This window comes from Elgaria multicarinata, chromosome 16 (assembly GCF_023053635.1).
Source record: "Elgaria multicarinata webbii isolate HBS135686 ecotype San Diego chromosome 16, rElgMul1.1.pri, whole genome shotgun sequence".
NCBI lineage: Eukaryota > Metazoa > Chordata > Lepidosauria > Squamata > Anguidae > Elgaria > Elgaria multicarinata.
Genome location: NC_086186.1, coordinates 29,343,852 through 29,371,754, shown reverse-complemented (window position 1 = coordinate 29,371,754; position 27,903 = coordinate 29,343,852). Strand labels below are relative to the sequence as shown.

At 49.7% G+C, this 27,903-nt stretch overlaps 2 protein-coding genes across 2 annotated transcripts; one reads left to right on the top strand and one right to left on the bottom strand.

Annotated features, from left to right (window-relative positions):
• Window positions 1-28: 28 nt before the first annotated feature.
• FEM1B (fem-1 homolog B) lies at window positions 29-6,528 on the bottom strand. The gene is made up of 2 exons (XM_063142147.1): window positions 6,011-6,528; window positions 29-3,179 (listed from the first exon to the last, which is right to left on the bottom strand). Exons 1-2 carry the CDS (start codon window positions 6,256-6,258, stop codon window positions 1,544-1,546), a joined length of 1,884 nt encoding a protein of 627 aa, XP_062998217.1. The 5' UTR covers window positions 6,259-6,528; the 3' UTR covers window positions 29-1,543.
• CLN6 (CLN6 transmembrane ER protein) lies at window positions 6,257-27,650 on the top strand. Its single transcript, XM_063142668.1, has 9 exons — window positions 6,257-7,004; window positions 9,192-9,250; window positions 15,136-15,314; window positions 16,949-17,066; window positions 19,768-19,866; window positions 23,041-23,229; window positions 23,319-23,374; window positions 26,013-26,138; window positions 26,280-27,650. Exons 1-9 carry the CDS (start codon window positions 6,257-6,259, stop codon window positions 26,569-26,571), a joined length of 1,866 nt encoding a protein of 621 aa, XP_062998738.1. The 3' UTR covers window positions 26,572-27,650.
• Window positions 27,651-27,903: the final 253 nt, after the last annotated feature.

The window sequence follows — 27,903 nt, the reverse complement described above, 5'->3', positions numbered from 1 at the left end:
AGCACAACAAATCAGAATTAAGAGCTAATTACACATTCAAGGTTTTATTTGTAATACAAACACACACACACACACACACACACCTGTGCCTGGAACGCCCCTTTTTATTAGAGCTCTTTATCCATTTTTTAAAAATGATTGCAGAACATTCTTTCACCATCTGACAGTTAGAAAATGGCATTTAAAATAATGGCAAGTATTTTCAGTAACCCGTCCAAAAAAATGACATTTGGCTGCTGAAGTTTCTGTCAAGGATAGATACTTTTCACAAGTCAAATATTTTTCATACAATCAAGATACTGCTAATGATTTTTTAAAAAATGGCCTTTGTATAGGTTGTTTTGGTGAGGAGGAATCTATTTTCCTGAAGAATAAGAAGAATGCCATCATGAATGGATTGAAAAACAGATACTTCTTCTCAGGGCAGGGTGCTGCCAGCACAATTCATTATTCTTCCCTGATCCTTCCCTGCTAAGACAATTCATTTCTAAAATAATATGAGCTCATAATTGAAAGCATCCTTGTTTATCAGGTAGTTGGAAATTATCAGGAAAATGTATTTCAGGTTAACAGTTCAGGTGTGAGATTAAGATCTGGCCTTAAGCACTTTGCTTCACCTCAGCCTTCCCCAACCTGGTGTCCTCCAGATGTATTGGACTGCAACACCCATGGGGATGATGGGAGTTGTAGTCCAACACAACTGGGGTGTGCCTGATTAGTGAAAACTGCTTTGCCTGATCTGGGAAATCCACACACACAAATATCCAAGGTATTTTTACATGCAACTAATTTATAAAGGAGAATTGTTTTAGAGAGGTATCACACCTGTTTTTTCCTTCGCAATATCAGCCAGAGTGATACTAATAACTTAAGTAGTGTTGGCGATCCCATTCACACCTGAATTTTAACCTGTATTTTCCTTTGTTTGCAAGGAAAATGATGAGTTGTTTTTGTTTCTTTGCAAGAAGAAATTTTAAAAAAATGTTACTGATGACTTCAGTAAGAAGTGAAAGGCATTAAAACAGGCTGGTGAAGAATAAATTTCCCTGGATTGCTTTGCATGTTTTTCGTAATATCCCAGCAATAACGAACCTTCTGAATTCTCTCTTCCTCTCTTACACCCATTAAGACGACTTTCCAAACTGCTGCATAGGTAACATGCTGGCTCAACCGGTTAAATGCAAACCTCTTTGCAGGTAGCTGCTTAAAGCATTCTCAGCTGTCAATGGTAAAACCCGTGTGCATCATAGTATCAAAATATTTTACACCAATTCTAACTTAGAGTTTGATTTCCCACACATACACACCGTTTCATTCAGAGAGAAACAGAACCCCATTCATTCTGCCAACTGGAATTTCAGACACCAGAGGAGAAGTTTACAAATCAAAGCAAGACAGCCAGTTCATGAGGAGTTGGGTGGTGTGCACTGGCTACTGAGAGAAGGGAGAAGAAAAGGAAATTCAGAAACTCCGCCCGGTTTTTTATTGACTTCGAGTTTGACCCTGCATGGAGGAGAGGGGCTCCACCACCTAGGTGAGGCCTCTAGTGGAATTCTACAAATTCTTCCAGTGTTTTGGGGATCTGGTTGTGATAGCTGATGTGATAAACACGCACAGCTCGAGCAGCCAGGCACTTTAGACTCAGCTTCATTTGAGTTTTCAGGAGTATTTCGGACACACCAGTGGTGCTTTTGTCAAGAGGAGTCTTCTTCTGTTTGTTAGTCATATCCGTATGAGCGCCGGCCTCAACCAAGCTGATGATGATAGAGTGCAAGGTCAAAAAGTCACTGATGGGCCTGTTGTACTGGACTATGACGTGCAGTGGGGTGTTCCCTTCACTGTCCACAACGTTAACGTCGGCACCACAGTCCAAGAGGAGTTTGGTGACCAGTGCATTGGGGAAGCTGCAGACATCATTGGTATGGAAGTCATCTACTGGCGTACTGGAGTTGACAGCGTGGTGCAGCAAGCTAGACCCATCTCGTGTCCTGGGATCAAGGTGGATCAAGTTATAAATCTGCTTGTTGATCCGTGACTGCTCCTCATCCCTACACTGGGTCTTGGTGGAGATGCACACCAAGTACAAGAAGGTGAAGATATTGCATTCATAGTTGTCCATGGCTGTATGGAGCTCAGCATCCTGAGAGCTCTTGACCCTGGCCATCCCTTGCTCTATCTCCGAGACGCTACACCTCAAGACGCTCTCAATGTCCTTGGCTTTCACCGGTTCATTCAGGTGTATCATCTGAGAGAAGACTTGAGCGAATCGGAGGAGGTCCTTATGGGTATTCCTATTGCCTTTCTGCCGTAAATGCAAGGCGTGAAGCCAGAGTTTGATACACTGTTCAAATTGCATGTTATCTGCATAAACAGCACCGCGGTAAATAATGGGGTGCGAGACGTCGATGTTGTCGGAACCTAGAATGCGCTCTCGGACAATGAGGCCCTCCATGTGCAGGGCGTCTCGGTCCTGCCGAATGGATTCAAGTTCCCGAGGAGTCCGGCATTCTGCTCGGTTGCCGTAGGCATCTATCCGAGGCAGGACTTCCTTTTCTATCAGATTCTCGCTATCTTTGTACCGCTCTAGCATGGCTAAATATAAATAATGATAGGTCTTCATTATATCGTAATTTTCTCGGTCGTTGGCAAATGAGGCACCCAGAAGTTCCAACGCTTCTATCCTGCTCTTGCGGTCGCAGTCAGCGTGCGCCAGCAACAGTTCAACCACGTCAGCTTTACAGCTCTCGGCCGCAACTTTTAAAGGCGTCATTCCATGGCCGTTCACCATCATGGCAGACTTCCACCTCACCAGCTCCCGGACGATTTCCAAGTGGCCGGCCTCGGCCGCAAAATGCAATGCTGTCGCGCCACAGTGTGCTTTGGCATTGGGATCAGCATGCTGCTCCAGAAGATAGCGCACCACGTCCACATGACCCTTGTAAGCAGCAATCATAAGGCAAGTGTTGTCATACTTGTTGGCGATGCTGATGTTGGCGTTGTTCTCCACCAGGTACTTCACGATGTCAAGCCTGCCATCAAAGCACGCGGCGCGTAGCGGAGTAGAGTTGGTGACAGTCGTGTGATTGACATTGGCCCCGTGGCTGACCAGGAGCTTCACTACCTCAAAGTGCCCGGCCCCAGCAGCACACCACAGCGCTGTGGCACCATCGATGACGTAACTAGACAGAGAGATTAAATGTTAGAATTGGTGCTCTGAAATAAGGCCATCAAACAGTCAAGGGTTTCTCAATGTGGAGAAGTGGCTCACTGTGCTGCCTATCAGGAGGAAGTATTCAGCAGCTTTTCAAACTATTTTAACTTGTCAATTTCGTCTCATCAGGCTAGAATAACCAAACCCAGTCCGAAAAGCTCTCCAGGCAAGTGAGGCTAGGACAATTTATAAGTCACATCTAGAGAGAGCTTCCTGTTGGAACAATGCAGCATTCGATTTTAAAGATTTAAAGAACAACCTGGTGGAGAACAAAGGAAGGAAAGAAAGAAGTAGAAACTTCATTCAGGAGCATGCAATGTGCTTATTATGAGGCTGGGAAGAGGATACTTTTAAAACAGCTAGGGCACAGTTGCCTTGGAAAGTTTTTGCTTTGACTACAATCAGGGTTTTTTTTACAGCCCGTTTATTTTCCTCTTGACCTGTCCCAACTATGTAAAAGTGCTGCAGTTGTTCTAAAAGGGAGGCTCTGGAGTTGTCCCCAGTGACACAAACACTGGGCCACGACTCACTGCTAGTGCTTAGCTTCTCAAGAATCGGCAAGTAACCAATAGCAGGCCTCAGCAGGCCAATGTTTTAGGGTCACATCAGGGCACCTAATGAAGTACTCTCGCAAAACTCAATTATCCATTCATTTATGCAACTGATGAAGTGGCTGGGGGCACAAAAGCTTATGCTACAATAATTTGGTTAGTCTACAAAGCGCTACAAGACTCTCTGTCATTTATCCATATAAATCTTATTAAGGTGAATGGGATAGAAGCAGAATAAGTGAGCTCCGGACAGTCATTACCTCTTCCCCCCACCGCCCCTCCAATCTGCACTGAAGTTCAATTTTGACAGTCCTATTTAATGTTCCCTGGTAGTTTTTATGCAAATAGGCAGTTGACTTCTTGTCTCCAACTGAGATTTATTTATTTATTTATTTATTTATTTCATTTTTATACCGCCCAATAGCCGAAGCTCTCTGGGCAGTCCAACCGTTTAGTCTTCTCTAAAAGAAATGGTTCTTGTATAGTTTCTAGAACTACTTTGGGATTAAATTAAAATGATTTCCCACCATAACCCAATTAGACCTTCCTGTCTAAGTTACCTAGAACATGAAATGCTATCACTATACCTAGTCCATTTCAACAGGAGCAGAGGGCAGCTGGGAGGTCTGACTGCACAGTGTTGGGCAGTCTATGCTCCCCTCCTTAATGGTATGCCCCACAGCTCTCAGCAACCCAACTCCTCAGCGATGTCACAGAAAGAAATTATCTAGTGTATTTGGCAAAGCAGAAGAAAACAATGCCTGTTACAGAGAGGATAATGCATCTGTGAAATGCTGGGTTTTATATGTTTCAGCAGTCTGTGTTTTGCCCTTTGGTTTGGTAGAGCTCCAATTTTGCTCTTAAGACTTCCTGAGCACTGGAGTGGAATAAGACCACCCCACCCCCACCCCAATTAGCAATACTGCCAACTGACTTGGAAGAAGAGACAGAAGGAGCAGATACGTATCTTGGAAACTTTCAGGTGAGGCTTTTGAGACATTTTTCAGATATGTTCCAACTTTTACCTTGGCACGCTGAAACTAAGGCCTAATCTACACCAAGCAGGATATTATTACACTATGAAAGCGGTATAAAAGTAGTATATAAAAGGCAGGAGCCACACCAAGCAGGATGTAGCGCTATGAAAGCGGTATATGGCCTGTGTCAATGGGCCCCAACGGTTGTCAGTGCACTTCAATACCGCAATAAAGCAGAAGTGTGGCTCCTGCCTTTTATATACTGCTTTCATACTGCAATATCCTGCTTGGTAGATTAGGCTTAGGAATGTCAATAGCACCCCCGCATACATTACACTATAATTATTTAAAACGACAGCTCTACACACCAAAAGTCAGTGGGGTCCTGAAAAAGGAAAACCTATGTGCAAAGATCTCTACCCAATTGGGAACTGTGTATGATCGGAGTCCGAATCCCATAAAGATCCCTTTTGCAGTCATTCATGCCCAGCATGTGGATGGATGACAGGGGCTGTGAGATGCCCCTGCTCCTTAATGAGCGCCGCTCCCTTCATGCAAGTAACACAGGAAGGGGGCCAGCGTGTCTAAGCAACAGCTTCATACTGCATCTGGCATTTGTCTTGGTCGTGGCCTTGAACAACCCTGCAAACTCCATTGAGTAAATTAAAACTCAGAGATCTCATTCCACAATCAGTTCATCTTTTAAGGAGTCATGGGACTCTTGTTTTTCCATGTGGAAAACCTATTTGCCCATACATTCTCCTGCAAACCACTGGTCCTTCGCTCTCATAATTGCAATGCACTTCGGGGGGAAACGATGGCTAAATGTGAAGGACCAGAAATTAGGTAGAGATTAGGAGAAGGGGTACTTCTGTGTACCTGGAATCAGTTGGTCAAGTTATTCTAACAGTTTTGGTCTACAGGTACTTTTTCTGCAATGTGCCTGTTCTTTAATTATGGTCCTGGATCGTTGAAGTGATCCACGGGATGAAGAGTCTGGCCTCACAACAGGCTGCTTGGCTGGCCTTTCGGCTCCTTCCAGTTGCAGGATTCTTGGACAACCAGCTATAGAATCAGCATTGGGCAATTGAGGCAAGGCGTGAGATGTAACCTACCTACCTCCTTCCTCTCGCTGAATGAGACGACCCCAACGCCAACCTGGATGGTGTCACTCCAAGGCTCCATCCCACTTCAAATCTCTCTCCTTCCCAAACGGAGAAGCCCCCGGCCCCCGCTCACTGGCGCGCATGCATGCATGCAAGCGTACGTACCCGTCGAAGCGGACGGTGCCTGTCTGCTGGGTCTGCACCCGGTAATGCTCCAAGAGCAGGCGCACGACTTTGGTGTGCCCGTTCCGGGCGGCAATGATGAGCGGGGTCGATCGCTGCCCGCCCTGGTGGGTGACGTAGCCCAGCAAGTAGCGGATGTCGCTCTCGGAGCGGTTCAGGAGCAGGGCGGCCAAGGTCAGCACCCGTCCCTCGCTGGCCGCCTTGTACACGTAGCCGGCCAGGCTCTCCATGGCTGCCTGCTCCTCCCGGGACCTCCAACGCCCCCCGCCCCCCTGCCCAGCCGGCGCCAGGGCCGAGCCGGGCTCGTCCTCCTCCTCCTCCTCGCCCCCCGCCGTGGCTCCGCAGTGGGAAGGGGCATGCGGGCCGACCCCCTTGGGGTCGCGGGGGGCGCCGGGGCTTCTCGTCGTCCTGCCGTTCCCCGCCACCACCACGCACGGTTCAGGCAGGCTGGGCCTGACCCACGGGCCAGCCTCCGGAAGCCCCCGGCCCCATGCTCGCCGGGCGGGCTCGGCGACCCCTCTGCGCCCCTGCCCAGCAGGGGGGCTCGGCCGGGGGTGGGGTGGGGGCGCAGGGGCCTGCCTAGGCCACCGGCCCCGCGAGGCAGGCCGGAGCTCCCGGCGCCTTCCCCAGTCACGGGTACCCGGGGCGGCGCGGGGGGAGGCGGGGGCGGCGGAGAGGAAGGCGCCGCCGGGCGGCAGCCCCCCGCTGCCCGGAAGGCCTTCACGGAGCGCCCCGGGAGGAGGACCGGAGGCCTCTGGGCGTCGCGACGGGTCCCCGGAAGGCTCACGGCGCGCCGCGCTTCGCTGCTGCTGCGGCGCAGGGCAGCGGACGGCGAGCGGCTGCAGGCTACGGGCCGCCGGAGGTGCCCTTCGCAGCCGCCCGGTCAGCTTTCGCGTCGCTCTCCAGCTCCCGCCTTCCCTGAACTCCGGCTCCCGGAAGCGGAAGTTGCCTCGCGTGTCCTCCGCGGATGGACGTCGTACTGGGGAACTGCTCCCCGGAGAAAGAACGTTCCGGGGCCAAGGAGGGCCCCTCCTACCCGCTCGGCGGGTGGCGGCGAGGCCGGCTTCTCCCGCAGGCAGCCGCGCGGGGCCTCTCTTCAGGAGGGCTCGCTGAAGGCGGCTCCGGGGCTCCCGCCGGCCTCCCTCCCTCCCTCCCTCCGCCCCAGCGATGCTTCTCAGCGGGTCTCTGTTTAGGGCCTGGCTTGCTTTGCACCCATAGCTGAGCCTGCCTGGGTGGATATTCCGCACATAGTAGCATATATTTCTTACATCATAGCAGCTCTGTGTTACACACAGGGCGGCGTTATTTGCAAGGAAGCTGCATCTTCTCTTTTCGTTTTTCTTGGCTGAGACAAGGACGTTATATTGGTGTGGAATAAATTCTGCGTTTTCCGTGTGCTTGTTTTATTGTTGCGATTTTATAAGGGCGCCTGTGTTGTATAAAATGTATGAAATGTTTTACATGTGCATGAAAAGGAGGAGGGAGAGAATCCTGCGGCCGGTGCCTGCCTGCCCACCTAACCTCTGAAGGCAGCGGACCCTGGAGCAGGGCCTGAAGAAGACCTCTGGAAATGGGGACGCCTATATGGGAGAAGGCAGGCCCTCGAATAGCCTTTTTCTTGCCCCTTCAAAACAATTTAGAGCTTTGTGCTTCTAAGTTAACACAGTTCTTGCACCCAGGAAATTGGTGAAATATACTCCGGCTGGTGAATCCTACTTAGACCAATGGAATAAAGACGTGAAGTCTCAGGCTGTTGAATATATATATGGGTTTTAGCCCTATGTGTTTCATCCCTGCGTATGGGCCTCCTCCAAGGGTCAGTTTTAACATATATAAACGTCTGCAGAGATCTCTGAAAAAGATAACCATCTCCAAGTTGAATCCAAACTCCTGTATTCCAGCACATCTGGAGGGCAGCAGGTTGTGGAAGGCTGGAGGCATAGCAACCTCAGCCATACATTTTGATAGGGGCCACCATGGGCCAGAGCCCACAACCACCTCCATCTGAGCAGGGCTTCTGCTACAATCAATCTGTCGGTGCCACAAGACTCTTGCTTGTGGCTTTTGCTGCATAAGACTCACACGGCAATTGCACCTGAAAGCTTTCGCGCCTCAAGTCTTGACAGTCTGGAATGTCCATCTGACAAATTGGATCTCGCTGGGTTAGAGCCAGGAAGCCCAGAGGCAAACTGCAGGAGCACAAACCTCATTCTTGTTTTGACAGTCACGTAGGCTGCAATGTCCCTTCCCCTCAAACCCACTTCTGAACCATTTGGGGAGATCCTGTTGGGCTGAACTCTGCAATGGCAGTTGTGCCCCCACTGTCAACCCCAATTGCTGCGACTACGACTGGACAAGCTGTCCTTTCTAAGCATTTAGTACAAGGAGACCCATCCCAGTGTAGAGGATTTGTAGCACATAAAGCAGCATTTCCCAAACTGCCTCCCAGAAGATAATTTTTGCAAACTGTCCAGAGTGCTTTGGTTACTGGGTGGTATAGATATGCAATAAATAAGATAATGGTTAATGTGCTGTGAGGGAAAAAGGCTCCTACCAATAAAGCCCTTATAAGCCCAAATCTCCATCCAGAGAAGACAAAGCTGCCCACTACCTCTATGCAGGATTTGCTGATCCGGCCTTTCCTCTTTCCAATCAGCCTCCATGGAAGCCAGGTAATAGGTGTGGGTAGATCATGTGAATGCTCCCTGTGCAGAGATGCAGCAACAGAATTCCGCTCCTTCTAAGGAGTGTGCCAGTTCTGTTTCTATCAGGAGGCACACCTGAACCAGTGACTCACACAAAAACACAGCATGAAGAGGGGTGGGCTCCTCTGCAAGCAGACAAGTGACTTCAGAACACCCTGCACTACTGCAACCAAGCATATGGAAAACATCTAAATGTTTAGAGATCTCACAGAAACTTTGTAAATTAGAATTAAGTGAAAGTTCCTGGCTGGTGAATCCTAGAAAGAGTTTGCTGGCATTTCCCACTTTGTGACGCTGCAATGTAAACCATTTTCGATACCTGCACCTGTTTTCACCTGCCAAATGTGCAGGGGCTGGGCAAGTTTGATCTCCCTTCAACAGGCAGTGTTCTTCCTGCAGAAAACACCAGGCAGTGACGTTGCCCCCTCCTTCTCCTCCCTTCTTGACTCTTGCTGCAGGCCTTCAGGGAGACCCACCTATTGTCCTGACTAGTCATTTGCGAGAGCCAGCTGACACGGTCAGTAATGTGATCTTGCTAATAGGACCCAAGGCCTGTTTGGTGCAATTGTTTTGCGGTGGTTTCAGTAGCAACAAAATGAATAGTTAATTTAAAGTCGTGCAACTCGAGCTGCTGCCACCTGTGGAAACTATACAAGGGCAATTCCATCCATTATGCATTGGCCTGATTCTGCCATGTGGCTCCTGCCAAGGCATAGATGGAAAAGACAGCAGAAAAGGGTTGTGATCACGATTCCCCCCTCAAGCTAACTGGATTTGTGCATATTCCTCCCCCATGGCATGTGGCTCTGTCTTTCCACCCTCCCTTCTCTCCCTCTAATCTCCCAGGATGGATTATCTGACGGAGATTACCCATGAGTAAAACACAAGCATCAAATCAGCCCTGCAAATGTTCAGCCTGGCATGCAGTGACGTTAGGCCACAGGAGCAGAGCAGGGAGGATTTACTACCCCGACTTCTGATAAATGGGGATTATAGTTTCTCTTTGCCTAAAATACTATTTTTGATCACATATCAGACTGCTTCCGTTCTTCACTAAGACTGTGTACAAGGCTCTCTGTGTTTTGTGAACCTCCCTCTTAGGAGTATGCGGTGGATCCCTCACCTAAAGTAGTACCTTCTATTTCTTCTAACACCTCTTCTTTCTTCTACCTCAGTCTGCTCTATATGTAGGCCAAGCCTAAGAGAGGGCTCATTGGGCCCAGGACCAGCCAATTTGTTCAATGCCAGGTCTCAGAGAGTGAGTCAGCATTAATGGCTCTGCATCAAGTTGGAGAGCAGTAACCAGCGGGGTACCACAGGGTTTTGTCTTCAGGCCAATATTATTCAACATTTTTATTAATGACCTGGATGATGGGATGGATGGGCTTCTTCTCAAATTTGTTGATGTCACAAAACTGGGAGGTCGGTCCAACACCCATGAGGACAGAATGAGACTGCGATTTGATTTGGACAGGTTGAGATTCTGGGCAGAGAGGAACAAGATGTCCTTTAATAGGGAGAAATGTAAGGTATTACACTTAGGGAGGAAAAATATAGGGTACACATACAAGATGGGGGATTCATGGCTTGGAAGCACTACATCAGAGAAGGATTTGGGTGTGGTCGTCAACAACAGGCTGAACATGAGTCAGCAGTGCGAAATAGCCACTAGAAGAGCTAATGCAGTTCTCGGTTGCATTAGAAGAAGCATTGTATCAAATATGTGTGAAGTCCTTATTCCTCTCTATGCGGAACTAGTGAGACCATGCCTGGATTATTGTATACAATTCTGGGCACCCCATTTCCAGAAGGACATTGACAGGTTAGAACAGGCTCAGAGGAGGGCAACAAAGAGGATGCGGGGACTTGAGGACAGGCTGAAAGAACTTGGGATGTTCAGTCTGGAGAAAAGAAGTCCGAGGGGAGACATGATGGCAGTGTTCAGGTGCATAAAAGGGTGCCACAGAGAAGATGGTCAAGAACTATTTTCCATGGCCACAGAAATTAGACCCCGAAATAATGCGTATAAGTTACAGCTACCTAGATTTCGATTAAATATAAGGAAAAACTTCCTGGTGGTAAGCAATGTACAACTGTGGAACAGTCTACCCACAGAGGTTGTGGGTTCTCCATATACGGAGGTTTTAAAGAAGAGGCTGGGCAGACACACACACCCCCACCGCATGGATGGTTTTATTGGTTTTCTGGCACATTGCAGAGGGTTGAACTAGATGATCCTTGTGGTCCCTTCCAACTCCATGATTCTAGGGCGTAAGCAAAGCTCCTCCATTAGCATGTGGGGTGTAACTGCTACCCTAGGCCATTATCCTGGCCCTGATTGGCACTACGCTGATTGTACGCACAGTACCATCACCAGAAGCCTGGGGCTGGAAGGGGTGGGGTGGGGGACACTTGAAGCCACTGAGGATGGTCATAGCAATGGATAAAAGTAGGTAGAAACTGGTTGAAGAGTCTTGGTGGGTCTGGACTGAGAAGTTGCCTACCTTATTATTCTAGCAGAGCTCTTGTGTCATTAATAGTCACCTGACCCAAAGAAACATAAACAGTGCAGCTTCTCACACCACTGATCTCCACATCAGAAATCTCTTTACTGGCTAACCTTCTGTGTCAGAAGCCAGAGCAGAAAAAATTGAGCAACCCTGGTTAAAAAAATAAAATAAAATCATGTCTGTGTTGAAAATTGAATCTAAGAAAATGTAACATTCCTCCTTGAATCAGACTAAGAGTCCACCTGGACCAGTCTCCTGTTTCCAACGATGTGCAGATAGATGCTTCTGGGAAGCCCAAGAACAGAGCATACATTTCAAAACATTTTTCTGTATGCATGTGTTGAAGGGCCTTCTCTGTGGTGGCCCCCCAACTGTGGAACAATCTCTCTGACGAGGTCCTCCTGGCCCTGACATTGTCATCTTTTTGGCACCAGGTCAAGACTTTTCTCTTTTCCCAGGCATTTACCAATATGTAATGACCCTGGGTCTGTTTTTTGGCTCATCATTTGTAAAGTTGTTATAGTGGTTTTAAATGTATGTGCATTTTGCATGTTTTGTGGTTTTTAATTTTTGTATATTGTTTTAAGTGTTGTTATCGTATGTGAACCACCCAGAAAGCTTCGGCTATGGGGCGGTATACAAATGCAATAAATAATAATTATAAAATAATAATAGACTGCAGAATAAGTGTTCCCTCCCATTAGAGGATTAATTAATTAAAGCCAGCCAAGGATTTCAGCCGTGAAAAGCCCAGCAGCGCTATGTCACAGTGAAAGTATTTATTATGATCCTTCTCTGAACATTTGGTGTGGGGGTGGGGGGGGGCAATAGCCGCTCTAACCCCCTGCATGTGGCAGAGCCAAAGGAATCACACACCCAATGAATTTCATCTTTCTTCCTCTTGAGCCCCAAAACTGCTCCTGGTCACCAGTGAAATCTCATGAAGTCTTCATGGATTTCTCACCAAGGCTACATTGGTTTGTCCACTCATTTCAAAGCATTTATATAAAAGATAGTTTTACTTCTGCTGCTCTTACTTTCAGCTGATTTAAATATCACTCAATTGCATGTACCTTATTAGGGAGAATGAGTTACCAACAAGTGCATTTAAAAGTAACTTTTATTGAGAGAACTTTACACAATTTTAATTCCCTAAGCCACTGTAGATAGTCACTTTTGTACTTGCATCCAGGCAACTTAGAAGGGCCAATTCCAAAGCACGTGAGTTGTGGGGGACAGAAGAGCAGTAATACTATTTCAGCCAGTAATATTATTTCACATTCAGCTATTACATGCATTCTTTCTAAAATTACAGGCTAAACCCAAAATTATAGCCCTAAACCCAAGTTCTAGGTTTTAGCCCTAACACTGCTGGGCCTCACGTTTTGGGAAAGAGATTCCCTTCCTTGAGGACAAGGGCTTTTTTCTATTTTCTACTGCCAGGGAACTCTTTCTAGGCCATTCTGCCCCTGGAGAACCTCTGGGTACTTCCCACGAAACCTCTATAGGCAGGGCAGGGCAGGGGTAGGCATAGCTGGACATCTGCCGGGGGCCCACACCCACTGGCAAGAGCCCTCTGGACCTGCTCCTCCGCTTCACCCTTGCAACCTGCTCGTCCACCTGCCTCTCGCTCTGGCCCAGACGACGGGGGTGGTGAGGAGGAGGAGTGGGAGACGCCACGGCCTCCCGGCTCCCTGTCCGTCAAACGAGCAAGTGGTAGCACAGCTGGTGACCAGGAGCTGGCACTGTCTTCATGTCGCAGAGGATTCTGGGGGCATGTGGGGCTCATGCTGGGCTCATGCAGCCCCACGGCATTGGCCAGCCCTGTTGAGCCTTACTGCTGTACTGCGTCACCGGGAGTGCAACCTCAGACACGCGCTCCTCCTCTTCTGAGGCTTGTGACAGGGGAAGGCGGATGGTTGCAATCTTGTCTGCCATGACTGACGTTCTCACGAGCTTCCACAAATGTTCTCACACTGTTTTCAGATCCTGCTCCAGAACCACGGGGACTCCCCTTGCTAGGCAGGCAGCCCAATGCGGAGCGCTGAACCCCCTTCTGCACATCTGAGCTGCCTCATTCGGAGCAATGGAAAAGCAGCTCCGTCTGCACAAAATGGGTGACGGCAGTTCTTGCAAGCAGGGAACCCCATGTCCACAATTCACAGCCTGAACGCACAGCAAGCCCCCAAATCAGCCTGTGGTCATAGGAAGCTGCTTTATACTGGCCTTAAAGTCAGAAGACACCTTAAACCATGGCTTTAACCATGGCGAATAAGGCTCTTTGCCTTTTGAACCATGGTTAAAGCCGTGGTTTAAGGTGTCTTCTGAACGAAGCCACTGAGTCAGGTCATTGGTCCATTTAGCTCTGTACTGTTTACACTGACTGGCAGCAGACAGGAGTCTTTCCCCAGAGACGCCAGGCACTGACCCTGGGACTCTGGGCACGAAAGGCGTGAGCTCAGCCAGGGAACTACAGCCCTTCCCCAAAAGTCATCTAAGATCCACCCATCCATTCTTTGAGTAGCACCAGGTCTTGAACTTGTGACCTGAGGCTGGGATTCAGCCTGTGCATCACCAACTGGGATGACACTTCCTTTAAGGGAGACTTGTAGAGGGGAGTGGGTTTTGCTCACCCAGATCAAACATTTTAACTCTCCCCCAGGTCAGTTTGCCAGAAATGCTCATTTTGCAGGAGAGAGGAGGCTTAACCCTGGGTTGTGTGGCTTGACTCACTTGCTTGAGCCACGCGCAGTGTGCCTTCCAAGCACCTCCCAGCGGTGCAGCCCCTTGTCATGCCACCTCCCAGGGCCAGCCCCGCTATGAAATCGGCTGGAGCAGCTGCCTCAAACAGGCACTGTTAACTACCGCGTAAACGTGCATTGCGCCGCCGCCTTCTTGATTCAGAGTGGAGCTGCTGCTGGTGGTGGCTTTGATTCTGTTTCCGAAAGATCGTGGGAGCCTCGTTCAGCACCCGCCCCTGCGAGGTGCGCTCATGGCCGGTGCTACCATAGAGGCCACTCAGGCGTCCACCTAGAGCGCCAAGCTAAGAGGGGCGCCGGGCACAGCACAGCACTCACGCGCACGTTGGCTGTGAGCAGGCCCGCCCGAGGATTCAGCTGGGCCTGGGCGGGCGAGATGGCACCCTGCACCCGCCCAGCCAAAGCGAAGCCAGGGACGCTGGGGTGGGGGTGGGGCGGCTCCATGTTTGGACTTCGGAATGTGCCTGGAAGAGAGAGAGAGAGAATGTATGGGTGAATGGGGTGCAGGGGGTCTTTGAGTGAATGCATTTGTTCATGCGTGTGTTTGTTTGGAGTGAGTGATGCTGAGTGTGTGTGTGCGCAGGCGTGTGAGTTGGGGGGGATGATTTGGAGGTGATATTCCTATTAAATAACGCATTTTAGACCCATAGACTTTCCTTTACCAATTTGTTTCCTAATTGGCATGACGTATTTCTTGCACTTTTAAAATAAATTTAGCAGTTTCAAGTTTTGTGCTTCTTATTTTTTCCAGGAAACATCTGTTCTTAAAAATCAAAGTTGGCATTTTTGGTGTGTGTGTGTGTGAAAGTAGCTCACCTTGCCTAGGGCGCAAAACAGTCTGGCCCTGGGCCGGCCCTTCGGTGTGTGTGGGGGGGGGGGGGGTGCGGCGGCGTCGCGTCTCGCCCCCGAGCATGTGCAGAGTTCCTCGGCCGCGTCTGCACCTCGCGGGGCTTCCAGGGCCGGCGGAGTCGCCAGCGCCGCCCCCTCTCCATGACGAGGAGCAGGGCCTCCCTCCGTCCCTCCCTCCGTCCCTCCGCCGGCAGCCCCCAAGCGAGCGCCGCGCAGCCCAGCCCAGCCCAGCGCAGCCCAGCGCAGCCCGGGGCGGACCCCTCCCGGGACGCGCGCCGGAGCAGGGCGGAGCCGAGCCGGAGCATGGAGAGGCGCGGAAGCGGACGAGGCGCCCGAGCCCCGGGGCGCCCGCAGGAGCCACGCTAGGCCAGTCCGGTGCAGGCGAGGCCGATCCCGCTGCGCTCATGCACGGCTCGTCGGTGCGGAGGCGGCAGGCGGCCGCGGGGTCCTCGCCGCCGGGCAGGTGAGTGGCTGGCTGGCTGGCTGGCCGGGCGGCCGCGGAAGGTAGAGAAGACGGGGAGCCCCTACTCCCCCCCCCACCCCCCACTGACCCTCCGGTCCCAGCCTCCCCACCACCACCAGCAGCAGCAGGGCTCGGCCGGCTTTGGCGACCAGCAAGGCGCCGCCTCCCTCTACGGCGCGCTCCGGCTTTCTAAGCAGCCAGGGCAGCGGTCTCTGCCCCGAGGGCGCTGCAATCCTGCCTCATCTCCCGTGCATGCGGTGGGAGAGGAGGCGAGAGACGGAGCTGCGGGGGGGGTGGGAGGTCATCGTCAAATAGCCCAAGCACTCCGGGTGGCTTACCAGAGATTAAAACCTTTCAAATGCAACATAAAACTATATAAAAACCATCTACAAAACTATTTTAAACCAAACAAAGGAGGACCGGTGAAGAGTGTCTCCTCTGTTAGAAATGCCAGCCGGTAGAGGAAACCCTTAACTTGGCACGGAAAGGGTGGGGGGGGGTCGTGTGGGCACCAGGTGGATCTGGGCGCAGGAAGTCCGCTTGCTCCCCGGTAGAGCTGACCGTGCAAGTGCCAACCTGCTTCCAGGATTGGGGCTTTGGAGCTGTATCCACCCCCCAATCCCACTCTTTTCATCCTTTTGCATATTACTATTCTTGCTGGCTCACTTGTAGTTTGGAGAATGCTTTGTAACGCTAGTTCACTGTACCAAATCCTTTAGTTGTGGTAGGAATCCATTAATTGCCTTTTTCTCTCATGCAAGGATGATTCTAGAGGTTGGTTATTATCTCTGGTTAAATCCATACTTTTGAAAAAGCATCTCTGTGTGCAGACGTGCGCCTTCTTCTCCGGCCTGTATGCATTGTGCAATGCATGGCTGTAGCAGGATTTAAGGAAAGACCTTGCATAAGCCCTGAGGATCAAATACTTTCCCTGTTGGATCAAAATAAATAAATAAACCCTGCAGTTAATCCATGTTCTGAGAGGGTCATGGCGAATCATGCTTTCCTTAATTACACTTGTGCAGCTCATGTGCAAAACTGTAGCAGAATTCTAGAACGATGTGGAATAAATGTTGATTTGCCACATTTTGCCTGGTTTTATCTTTGTGATTTTTTAAAAGCCTTTTCAAAAACAACATCTTATCCTGATTTCTGATTTTGAGGGAAACTCCATCATATTCATGAATATTACTGAAGTTCTGCTGAGGACTACAACAGTCCTGGATCCTTCTCTGTTGCATCCTAATGGAGAACAGAACGAAAACCAGGTTCTGGGATTCCTGACTGCCAAACGGTTGGTTAGTTTGTCACCTTTCTCTCTCACCTGTCTTATTTTAGACATGTTTGTGTCTAAATGACCGGTACAAGGCTAATTATGGGCAAATGAGATCTCTAATATCAGGAAGGAGATACCATTAAGTATCTCCTGTGAGATCAAAGCAAGTGTCTCTGCAGCTTTTATGGAGAGCCCAGTTAGTCAGGTGCATCAAAGCCAGCCCAAATGGCTCATTTTCCCCAACAGACGTGGAAGTTATGAGAACGGAGTTTGCTTTTGTTTGAGGGTGCGCGTGTTCTAAACTTCACAACAGATTTACTATGGATTGCTCAGTTTGCGGTTCTGTTCTCATTTGCAGACATCACGGAGCAGCCCAAGAAGATGACGCCTGCAAGAATTCCCGTTTCCATTTTGACCTGTGGTTTTATTTCACTCTGCAGAACTGGGTGCTGGACTTTGGCCGCCCCATCGCCATGGTGAGTAGCACTCTGGCCCTTTTGTCCTGATGGGGCTGAAGTGCATTTGATTCAGACTTTAGTACAAACTGACCTAGTTCGTGGTTCCTGCACTAATGTGTGGACTGGAATGCAATTGTCCTTTGTTTTTTTGGAAAGGGTAAAATTCTCGGATCCAATAAAAAATGCATATATTGCAAAAATGCAAAAAAAAATACATTTGGTAAATATTGTGTATAAAATGCATAGGAATTTTTTATGCAGACTTCTCAAAACATACCGTAGATAAATGTGGAAACAGGACAAAATGAACTTCGAAAAATGCAAGTTATAGAAAAGCAAAACAGATTCGTCCACCCCAAAGATTTTGTTGCCATCTGGTTTATGTTAAAAATTTTAAGGTGAGGCAGAGACAGAAGGTTGGTAACACTGTGTGACTAAATGAATCAAAATTCTAAATTCTGGCTGCAGTGTTTGGATTTTCTGGTATCGAGAGAAGTTGTAGGAGGCAGCACGATTTGCATATGCTTTTTTTTTAGAGGAGAGAGGCCGTGCACAGGAGACCCTGTGGCATTCTTGTAATACTTGCTTTATTTACAAGCACATGGAGGTGAGCAGCAATGCTTCCCAGGTAACCACAGATCTGTTACTCCGCATCAGATCCCCTGAGAGAGAGAGAGAATGCTTGCCTTCAGCACCTGTTCTCTCTCTCCTCCAAACTCCCTTGGGTGGAGGGCATAGGATGCATCACCTTCCACACGCTCTGATGACTTTTCCATTCCAGAGAGATCAAGAAACGATTTCCTAACAATTAGGTCACATGAAGGGGTATCGGCTGACCTGTTAAGAACATGAAGGTTCTTTTCTCGAAGCAAACCCACGACAATACTTTGTAGAACGTTATACTTACCGTAGATTTCATTTCTCCCAAACTTACAATAAGTTGTAGTATCACAACTTTGGAAAGAGGGAGGAAGCATGTGGACTTACACAGTCCCTTGCAGCAAAAAGAACAAAGAGTCTTGTGGCACAAAGCTATTATGGCATAAGGTCTTGTGGAGTAGAATCCGCTTCATTAGATGCATGAACCACTATCCTCTGTTGGTAGGTACATACACATGTGGGTATACTGTATAAGATACAGATATAATCACTGAGATCGGGGGTGGGGGGGATGAAATGCAAAAAATGCAGACTGTGACCATGTGTTAAAGAATAAATACATGTTAAAATAAGGACAGTGGCCATTCACAAAGTAGTGTTGATGATAGATCAAACATCCCAGCATTGTTATGTTAATTAACATCCATAGTGGGATAAAAACCTGTTATCTCAGTTCAGGCCACCAGTGATAGAATTGAACTTCTAGCGAAGTTGCAGTTTGGCAGTTTACTTTGGAGTCTCATAGTTTGATATTCATTTGTTTCATTTCTAGCCCACCGTTCTTCCATTGTGGAACTCAAGGCGCCCTATTGGGAGTGGGGGACAGCAGCTTCCAATCCAGACCCTGACCAAACCCAGAGCCAGTGTGGTGTAGTGGCTAGAGTGTCGGACTGGGAGTCGGGAGATCTGGGTTCTAGTCCCCACTCAGCCATGGAAACCCACTGGGTGACTTTGGGCCAGTCACAGACTCTCAGCCCAACCCACCTCACAGGGTTGTTGTTGTGAGGATAAAATGGAGAGGAGGAGGATTACGCACGTTGCCTTGAGTTCCTTGGAGGAAAAAAGGTGGGATATAAATGCAATAATAAATAAAATAAACTGTTCAGCTCCAGCAAGGTGGCTGAATGATGTGCCTTCAGACACCCGGCCCTTCTCTCCTCGGTTAGCATACTCCATTATAAACCCTGATTATCATAGAATCACAGAATAGCAGAGCTGGAAGGGGCCTACAAGGCCATCGAGTCCAACCCCCTGCTCAATGCAGGAATCCACCATAAAGCATCCCTGACAGATGGTTGTCCAGCTGCCTCTTGAAGGTCTCTAGTGTGGGAGAGCCCACAACCTCCCTAGGTAACTGATTCCATTCTTGTACTGCTCTAACAGTCAGGAAGTTTTTCCTGATGTCCAGCTGGAATCTGGCTTCCTTTAACTTGAGCCCGTTATTCCGTGTCCTGCACTCTGGGAGGATCGAGAAGAGATCCTGGCCCTCCTCTGTGTGACAACCTTTTAAGTATTTGAAGAGTGCTCTCATGTCTCCCCTCAATCTTCTCTTCTCCAGGCTAAACATGCCCAGTTCTTTCAGTCTCTCTTCATAGGGCTTTGTTTCCAGACCCCTGATCATCCTGGTTGCCCTCCTCTGAACACACTCCAGATTGGTCTGAGGTTGGAACTACATGTTATACTAGCATGAATGTTTGTAAACCCGTCTGCTACTTGATATACCTGACCGGGGTGGGGGGCAAATTGTAAGGGATGGGGGGGTGATCTTACGGCGCCTGCTGATTCTCCCCTAACAAAGCCCACTCCCCACCCCTCATTTGCGTTACAAGAAAAACCCGGAGTTGGGAACCTTGTGTTTCTCTGGAAGCATATACTTCTGCTTTCAGTTTCCTCTGATCTTTGGCTTTTGGCAAATGAAAGCAGGGACAAATTGGCTCCTGCGGCCAATCTCTACTGAAAAAAGGCCACCAAACCCCCACCCCCCCCACCCTTCCTTGCTTATTGTGGACTGATGATGAAACTTGTCGCTTTTTCCCATTTTGATCTCCTCCCCCTTCAGATTGTGTTTCCACTGGAGTGGTTTCCACTGAATAAACCGAGTGCTGGAGATTATTTTCACATGGCTTACAATGTCATCACACCCTTTATTCTTCTGAAGGTAAACCATTTCCCTTTTCAGTAAATTCACCCCAGGGTGCGTGTTTTTTGTTTCTGTCCTATTCTGAGCGAGATTTGGCGAAAGTGAGATGGCAGGAATGGCTGCCAGACGGTGGGAGCGGTTAAAAGACTGGAGAATTAATTTGAGGATACAGGTGCAATCCTAGGCATGTCTAGGCTGAGAAAGAGTCCTACAATTTCCAGCATGCCCAGGCAGACATGTTGGCTGAGGGATGCTGGGAGCCGTAGGACTTCTTTTCTGTCTAAATATGCCTAGGATTGAGCCCCAATTCTCTCTCTCGGACAATCGCACCCTGAACAATGACTGATGCGTTGGACTCTCGCAGACAACAAGGTATTGCTCCTTCTCCCCAACCTGCTGCCCTCCAGATGTGTAGGTGACAACTCCCACCATTGGCCACATTGACTGGGGATTATGGGCTTGTAGTCCAACACATCCAGAGGGCACCAGGTTGAGGAAGACCAATCTATGAAATGCCAAAATGTCATAACAGGAAAAAGCGTGCTGTAATTTCAGTAGCTTTTCCCTGGCAGAAAACTGGGTCCTTGTAGTGAATAGTATTTAGCATTTTAATAAGAGTTTTTGAGTTAGCCCATGCATGATCTTCGTGTAATCCTTACGCAGCAACTATAAAAGAGAGGCCAAATGATCCAGCAGAAATAGCTATTGGAGCAAAAGCGCTCAGAGTATCTGTTTTCAGAGATGCAAGCTTTAGTTAACTCCATGTCATGACAAGCATCCACAAATCTCACGCAGCTGAGCAGGAAAGCCAGTTCCTTTGCACGAGGGACTTCTCAGTTCAGGTCCTGGCATCTCCAGGTGAAAGGATCAGGTATCGGGGCTGGGAAAGTTCTCTCCCTGCTGCCAGTCAGAGCAGCCTACATTGGGCTGGATGGACACACCAAGTTGTGTTGACCTGGGTACGTGGGCCCCCTGGCGCGACTGGGAAGTTCCCTGTGGTGGACGTTGCTCCTGGAAGGAAGCGTGGACTGTCTAAACTAAGCAGAAGCAAACCCCCATGAGGCCACGTGTCGCTGGGCCAGGGGATCTCAGCCAACGTCCACCCAGATGCTTGCAAGACTGACTTGCATTTCCCATTTCTTGACTCTTCTCACTCTGCTCATCACTGTCCTCCATGGCTTGTTTAAACCACAGTGAGCTGCGGCATGTGCCAGTGGCCATTTTGAATAGTCAAGCTGTGGCCTAACATGTCATCTGAACCCAGGCTAAACCCTCAAACGACCCATGGTTTGTTGTTGGCTTCTGCGAAGGTTGTTTAACCCTCACATAACCCGCCATCCCTGGGTTCGGATAGCATAAGAAGCCACAGCTGCAGCATGAATATGTGGCTTAAACAAGCCATGGTGGGCTGTTCAATCAGGCAAGCCGGCCCAGAGAGTCCTCCATGCTTAGGAACAACAGCCCTGGCCCAGCTGCTTGCCTCGATCCGCCGCTCTTGTTTCCACGCGCCTTGCTTTGCCTGACAAGGGTTAAGACACTTCTCTCCCTCCCTGTGGGGGCCTTCCACTTCTGTGGCTGCATTAATCAGTCCTTAAAAGGGATCCCGGATCAATAGGGCTGCCAAGTGTGTGTGTAACAGTTCAGGCTCCAGGTTCTGCCTTTACAACAAGATGGACCAGTGAGTGACAACAGCTTGCAAGGTGAAGAGTTGTCATAATTTTCTTCATAAGCCTTTCAAGTCTTTGGAAACACGTGAGAATGTTTTGCTGCCAAGGTTATTCTAAAGAGGCAGTTCCAAACTGTTAGGCTTCCATATTATAGGAACTCCTTTCCTTCCCCGCCCCCAGCCAGCTTGAACTTAAGCCTAAGTTAACAGGGCCTGTGCTCTGGTACCTTGAGCTTCCTGGTATAACTTGGGGGCTGGCCTCGCCTTTTGATTTAGACGGGGATTTGCTTTGTCCTGTGTTTCGAGACCATTGCTGGAGCTGAGATCAGCCGCTGGGGGGGCCACGGGGTTGCTTTGAAAGGCCGCAGGCTGGGCGGAGGCAGCTGCAGGGCTGGCCTGTAACGATCTTCCTGGCTAATGAATAAAAATCAATTGCTCTGACGTGCAAAGAGTGGTTGAATTAGTTGCAGCATACATCCAGGTCAGGGGAAGCTGCTGTTTGAAAAAAGGGAGAGAGGTCTTAGACCTCTCCCTTCGGAAAAATAAACAAACAAAACTAATCGTTCAGAACATATTGATTTAGGCTAAGCAGCTAAATTCCTGGCAGTAGATACAAATGAGGTGCGTGTGTGTGCGTGTGTGTGTCCTGCCTTGCCCCTCCTCCTCCTCCTCTATCATCCCAGCCATTGCAAAGAAGGGGAAATCCCTGCACCCCACCCCAGGGGGAAGCAGTGATGCAGAAGCTAGGACTGCGTGAAGCCTGGTTAGCAGTGGGGGTTCCCGGAGGGCCCCTTTGGGGAACGGCAGGGAGAACAGTCCATCCATCCCCATCCCTTAAAGAGCTTGGTCCATCAGCACATCTTTTGCTACTCCCCCCCCCCCCCGCGTCTTTGGCTCAAGGCTGGTGGCTAGAGGGCCACCTGCCATCCTTCACTCATCCAGACTTGCCCCTGGGGCCTGCAGTTGCCAACCGTGTAAAGCACAGGGTGGGCAAGTGGCGGCCGGTGAGCTGAACATGGGAGGCCTGAGCGCCTCTGTCGTCTCGGCAGCCCTGCCTCCCACGCCGCTCTTGTCACGGCTGGTGCTGCCTCTTCAGTAAGTGACCCCACCAGGCCAACAGCAGCCGGTGAGCCAGCGGGTGCCTCTCCTGGTGTGAGAGGGGCAGATGCCCCAGAGGACACCCTCTGTTTTGCACAGTGGGGTGAGGAGCCGGGGGGGGTGGAGGGCTGTCTGAAAATGTCTCAGCCGGGCAGGATGCTCTGATCACTGTGGATTGTCTGTGCCCCGCCCAAACAGGTAGGATTTGCAATTGGCCAACCCTGGTGTGAGGAAGGCCGATTATGCCATTGAAATGCGTTGCCGCTGTTTATTCCGGGAACACGTCATCGCTGCTTTCTTCCAGTTCAGTTTTGCGTGGGGACGGGGCGGAACTTTCCCAGCCTCAGCCTACTGAAGGAATGGGGCTGGCGGGGGCCGGGGAGGCCTGCTTCTCTCTCTGTCTCTTAAGCACAGCTTTTCTGTTGCAGCTTATAGAGCGGTCGCCCAAGACCCTCCCCCGGTCCATGGTGTACATCTGCATCATCACGTTCGTCATGGGAGCCAGCATCCACTTGGTGGGCGATTCCGTCAATCACCGGCTGATCTTCAGCGGTTACCAGCTGCACCTGTCCGTCCGAGAGAACCCCATCATTAAAAACCTCAAGCCGGAGACGCTGGTAAAGACCGACCTTTGACCCCACCCCACCTGCTTGCCCACCAGGTGGCCTTTTTCCTTCCCTCACTTTCCCATTTCGTTCCTTTCCAGATTGATTCCTTCGAATTGCTGTACTACTATGATGAATATCTGGGCCATTCAATGTGGTAAGTACATTGTGGCTCTTTTTCTTGTCACTGCTTAAGTTTGGGTGTGTATTTTGTTTTTAACCAGAAGCATGGCCTGACCCACCAGGTTTAGGGCAGCTGCGCATGATATGCTTTTAGCATGTACAGATAAAAATAAAGTGCAGGTGAGGAAGACAGGCGGCCATTTGGAAAGACACGTGTGCCAAGAGAGGGATCTCTCCCCTTCTACAGGCATTCATCTTTTTTTTTGTATTATGTATTTATTTATTTACAATATTTATATAGTGTCCTCCATTCAAAATTTCAGAGCAGTGTACAAGATAATTTTTTAAAAAAACAGAATAAAACGCCTTAAAATACATTTTTAAAAGCAAAATGAAAAGTGAACTGTGAACCGTGGCTGGTCATTAAGGAAAGGCTTCCTGGAACAATGACATTTTCAGGAGGCGCCGAAAGGAATACAAAGTTGGTGCCTGCCTGACCTCCAGAGGCAGGGCGTTCCATAGGAGCGGGGCCACCACACTGAAGGCTCTTCCCCTGGAGCCTACTTTTTTTTAAAGTATTTGTCTCCTATAGTGTGTGTGTGTGTGGGGGGGGAATTCTATTGCAGGGGTCACTGAGTTAGTTCTGGTTGGGCTATTCTGCCTTTGGTTCTTTCCACGTTGCTGTTCTTCAGGCTACTTTGACTCTGTATCCCATGGCCATTCCTCTGTCATAGTCGCACGTTCTCATTCCTCATCTCTAACGCCCTCCCCACTGAAAACTGACTGGCCCCGGCTCTGCTGTCATTTCTGCCCACATATTTGCCCAGGACCTCTTGAAGTATTCCGCTGACTTGCTTAGTTTGCTCAGCTGCTTTTCTGCTTTCTGGTCTTCATGACTCAGGAAGAGCTGGGCCTAGAGAGAGAGGCTGGCTTTGGCTGTCGGCACGGTCTTGTGAGGTTGGCGGCTCCTCTGGGCCGCAGAAGGGGCAGTGAAAGCACCTGAATGTGTCTTTTTCTTCTTCTTTTTTCTTCTTTTTTCAAAAAATATTTTTATTTTACAACAGCACATAATAAATCATATACATACATAACACAACATTCTTCTTATTTCTTAGTTATACATTCTACTTCTTAAATGACTCACATTAATAAGTGCCCCCCCCCACGTAATGTGTCTTACGCCTCCACAAGACCCTTAAGATGGCAGCTTGCCAGAGTCCTTTTCCCCTTAAGCTGTTTTTCCTTCTCCGATTCCATGTGGATTTCCCCAGAATCTCTCAGGTCAGGCTCAGAGGCTTAACTTTCAAATCAATTGTGCTCTGGTTCACTTGGTTGGGGTTAGCTGCCAGCTGTCAGTAGATAACAGGTAGAGCATCTAAGCCAACTCTGTGTGTGTGTGTGTGTGTGTGTGTGTGTGTGTTTCATTTGCGATGGGGAAAGAGGGCTACCTTTTAGCAGTGGGCTTGAAACCCTGATCTTAAGAGTTCCAGGATTCCTTTGGGGTGGTGAGTTTGGGTGGGTGGGTGATCTGCCATATGCAGAGTGTTCATTTTGGAGCGCTGGGGCTGCCTTGTGACTTCACTCCGTCCTCGGAGGGTCGTTTGCGCTGCTTACCACCCATCTTCCATCGGAAGGAACTGCAGTGGGATTGGCGCCGTGATCCAACGCCTGCTTTCTTGTGCGTTGCGTGTGTGCGCTGTGTGTCCAGAAAACCACTGCAAACCTGTCCTGGGCAGGGGCTGAACAGAATCAGCACCACTTCTGAAATGTCATAAGAACATCAGAAGAACCCTGCTGGATTGGACCGAGGGTCCGCCTAGTCCAGCACTCTGTTCACACAGTGGCCCGCCAGCTGTTGACCAGGGACCCCCAAAGCAGCACCCTCCCGCCCATGTTCCCCAGCAACTGGTGTTCATGGGTGGGCTTACTTCCTGTGCCACTTTCACTCTAGGCTGGCTTTGTGGGAGATTTCAGAAGCCAGAGGGTGGGAGGTGCTCTTTCCAAAGTGCCATGGAGGCGGAGGAGGCTGTGCAGTTTTGCAAAATGCTGCAAGACAGTTTGATATTCCTGGGAACGCTTTAAGTTCTTGAGGACCTTGTTGTCCGTTTCTTTAAAAGCAGGGCTATCAGTATTAACTAACTGAATACACTTGCATACTAGCAAAGCTACATCTTTTTAGCTATTGCAAGAAGCACATGGTGATTTGCAGTTTAATAAACACAGTCTGCTGTTCCTTCTTAGAAGGAGAGGCCATCTGTAACGTTCTCCATTCTTCCTATTTATTACGGTGCATGAGAGTTGAGAAAGGGTTCCCTTACATGCGGCAGCTCCTGGGATTTTGAATGTCCTTTGTAGATTCAAATTGGCCTCCAGTTTGCAGCTTTAATTGATGGAGCTGCCAATCAAAGCTTTAGCAAGCTTGGAAATGTCTGGGAAGTTGTACCTATTAAAATCCCTGAGGAAAAGGTCAAAGTGCAGCAGGGGGCCACCCTCTGCTCCTGTGCTGCCTTTGCGCAGTGACTGCACCCAGTTGTCACACCATGAGGGCCAGAGCAGAGAATTCACCAGAGGTCTTTACTGCCGTGACACCGCAGTTAGAAACTCGGGGGTGGAGGAGCAATCCGTCCTGCCCTACCCAAGAGTTTAAGTCCTGTTGTAATTTTGTTCCATAGGTACATCCCCTTCTTTCTTGTCCTGTGCATCTATTTTTCTGGCTGCTTCATACCCCGTAAAGAAGAACAGCAGAGAATACCTGTGGCTGCTTTGCTCCTCATTGGGCCCAGTAGTCTCTATTACTGGTAAGTGAGCCAAGCTGCTTTTGGGGTGGGTGAAGTACGTGAAGTCACTCCTGTGCTGCGTGGTTGCAAAGTTACGCACCCTCTACTGCCCCCTGCTGAAGGTGGAGAGCGGCTCTGAGCGGCGCCCTGATTCCCTTGCAGGTATCTCGTCACGGAAGGACAGATCTTCATCCTCTTCATTTTCACGTTCTTTGCCCTGATGGCCTTGGTGATGCACCAGAAGCGCAAAGGGCTGCTCATGGACAGCAACGGACAGTTCCTCTTCTACTCGTTCATTATCACGCTGGTGCTGATTGCCCTGTGGGTCGGCTGGCTCTGGAACGACAAGACCCTCAGGAAGAAATACCCAGGCATCATCTACATTCCAGAGCCGTGGGCGTTTTACACCCTACACATGAGTAATCTGCACTCTGCAAAGGGAGAGAGCATTTAACATTGGGACCTTTCGCAGGGTAGGTAGTGGAGGGGGGGGGCAATTTGGGAACGCGGGGCCTCGGGCTCCGCCTGCTGGCAATGTCCCCTGTGCAAAGCCCCATGGAGGGGGGCGGGGTTTGCGCACTGGATTGTGCCCACAGTAGAGAGGAAGAGGCGGCGTTTCCTTCCCGGAATCGATGGTTTACCTTAACATGAGGACAGCAGCCCGACCCTATGCAGGTTTACTTGGAAGACGTCCCACTGGGTTCATTGGTACCTTCTCCCAAATAAGTCTTCATTGGGATCACAGTCTCGGTCTGTAAAAAGGGAGTGCTCGAGTTGTAGGAGAAACATTCAGGCGTTGACAGGCCCACCGCTGAAGGCAAAAAGCTAGTCTGCTGGAGCTCCAAGCGCCTGAGTGTTCCTCATGCTTCAAGCCCCCCGTGGCGGCAGAGGTAAGCCTGTCAAGGTTTCTTCAATGTCTCTTACAATCTCAGCAGCCCTCTGGTGTCCAGCAGAGGTCCAAGGCTCTGCCTATCTCCTTGTTTCCCATTTTCCTCCTTGTAGCTGGCAGAATAAACTATGCAAAGCAACGGGGGCGTGCTGGCGCAGGACAACTCCGTCTAGCGGAGCCTGGGGAGGCGCCTGCCGCGTTCGGCTTTCAGCGAGTCCGCTGAGGGCTTTCTGATCTGCTGCTGCAGAAAACATCCCTGGGAGTTTCTCTTTTAGCCTAATAGCTTTATATGTGCTCTGAACCTTTTGCAAGAGAGAGGAGCGAGCGTGGAGAACTTGCTGCGGTATCACTGCGAGTAGATGAATTCCCTCCTCCTCCTCCTCTTCCTCCTGGCCCTGTGTGCTTTCTGGCATGAACAAGTGGCATTGAGACTGGAAATGTGTGCACCAGTTGCTGGGGAACATGGGTGGGAGAGTGCTGCTGCACCATGTCCTGCTTGTGGGTTCCTGGTCAACAGCTGGTTGGCCACTGTGCGACCAGAGTGCTGCACGAGACGGAGCCTTGGCCTGACGCTGGGAAGGGCCGTCCACGGTTGGGATTGGCCCTGCACCACCAGTGGGAAGGGCGAGCTTGTGGCTCCTGAGTCTGCATTGCATAGGGCTGCTCTGTCTCCTTTGATTTTAAGGCAGACTTCCCCGACCAGATGTGTTGGACTACAACTCCAATCGTGCTGGCCGGGGGGATGGGAGGCATAGTCCAACGCATCTGGAAGCCACCAAATTGGGAAAGTCTGCTTTTACAGAATGCTGTTTATTCCTGAATTCTGCAGACTTTAGAAACATAAGGGGAGACTCCCGACTTTGAAGGTGGCTGCACCAACTTCTTATTTTGGAAGCT

Bases quoted from the DNA above. Each gene is read 5' to 3' on its own strand.
- FEM1B (XM_063142147.1), bottom strand. From the start codon at position 6,258: ATGGAGAGCCTGGCCGGCTACGTGTACAAGGCGGCCAGCGAGGGACGG. The intron at 3,180-6,010 runs GTACGTACGCTT...CTCTCTGTCTAG, and splicing joins GGCACCGTCCGCTTCGACGG to TTACGTCATCGATGGTGCCA.
- CLN6 (XM_063142668.1), top strand. From the start codon at position 6,257: ATGGCTGCCTGCTCCTCCCGGGACCTCCAACGCCCCCCGCCCCCCTGC. The intron at 7,005-9,191 runs GTACTGGGGAAC...CTCTTGCTGCAG, and splicing joins GTCCTCCGCGGATGGACGTC to GCCTTCAGGGAGACCCACCT. The intron at 17,067-19,767 runs GTGAGTAGCACT...CTCCCCCTTCAG, and splicing joins TTGGCCGCCCCATCGCCATG to ATTGTGTTTCCACTGGAGTG.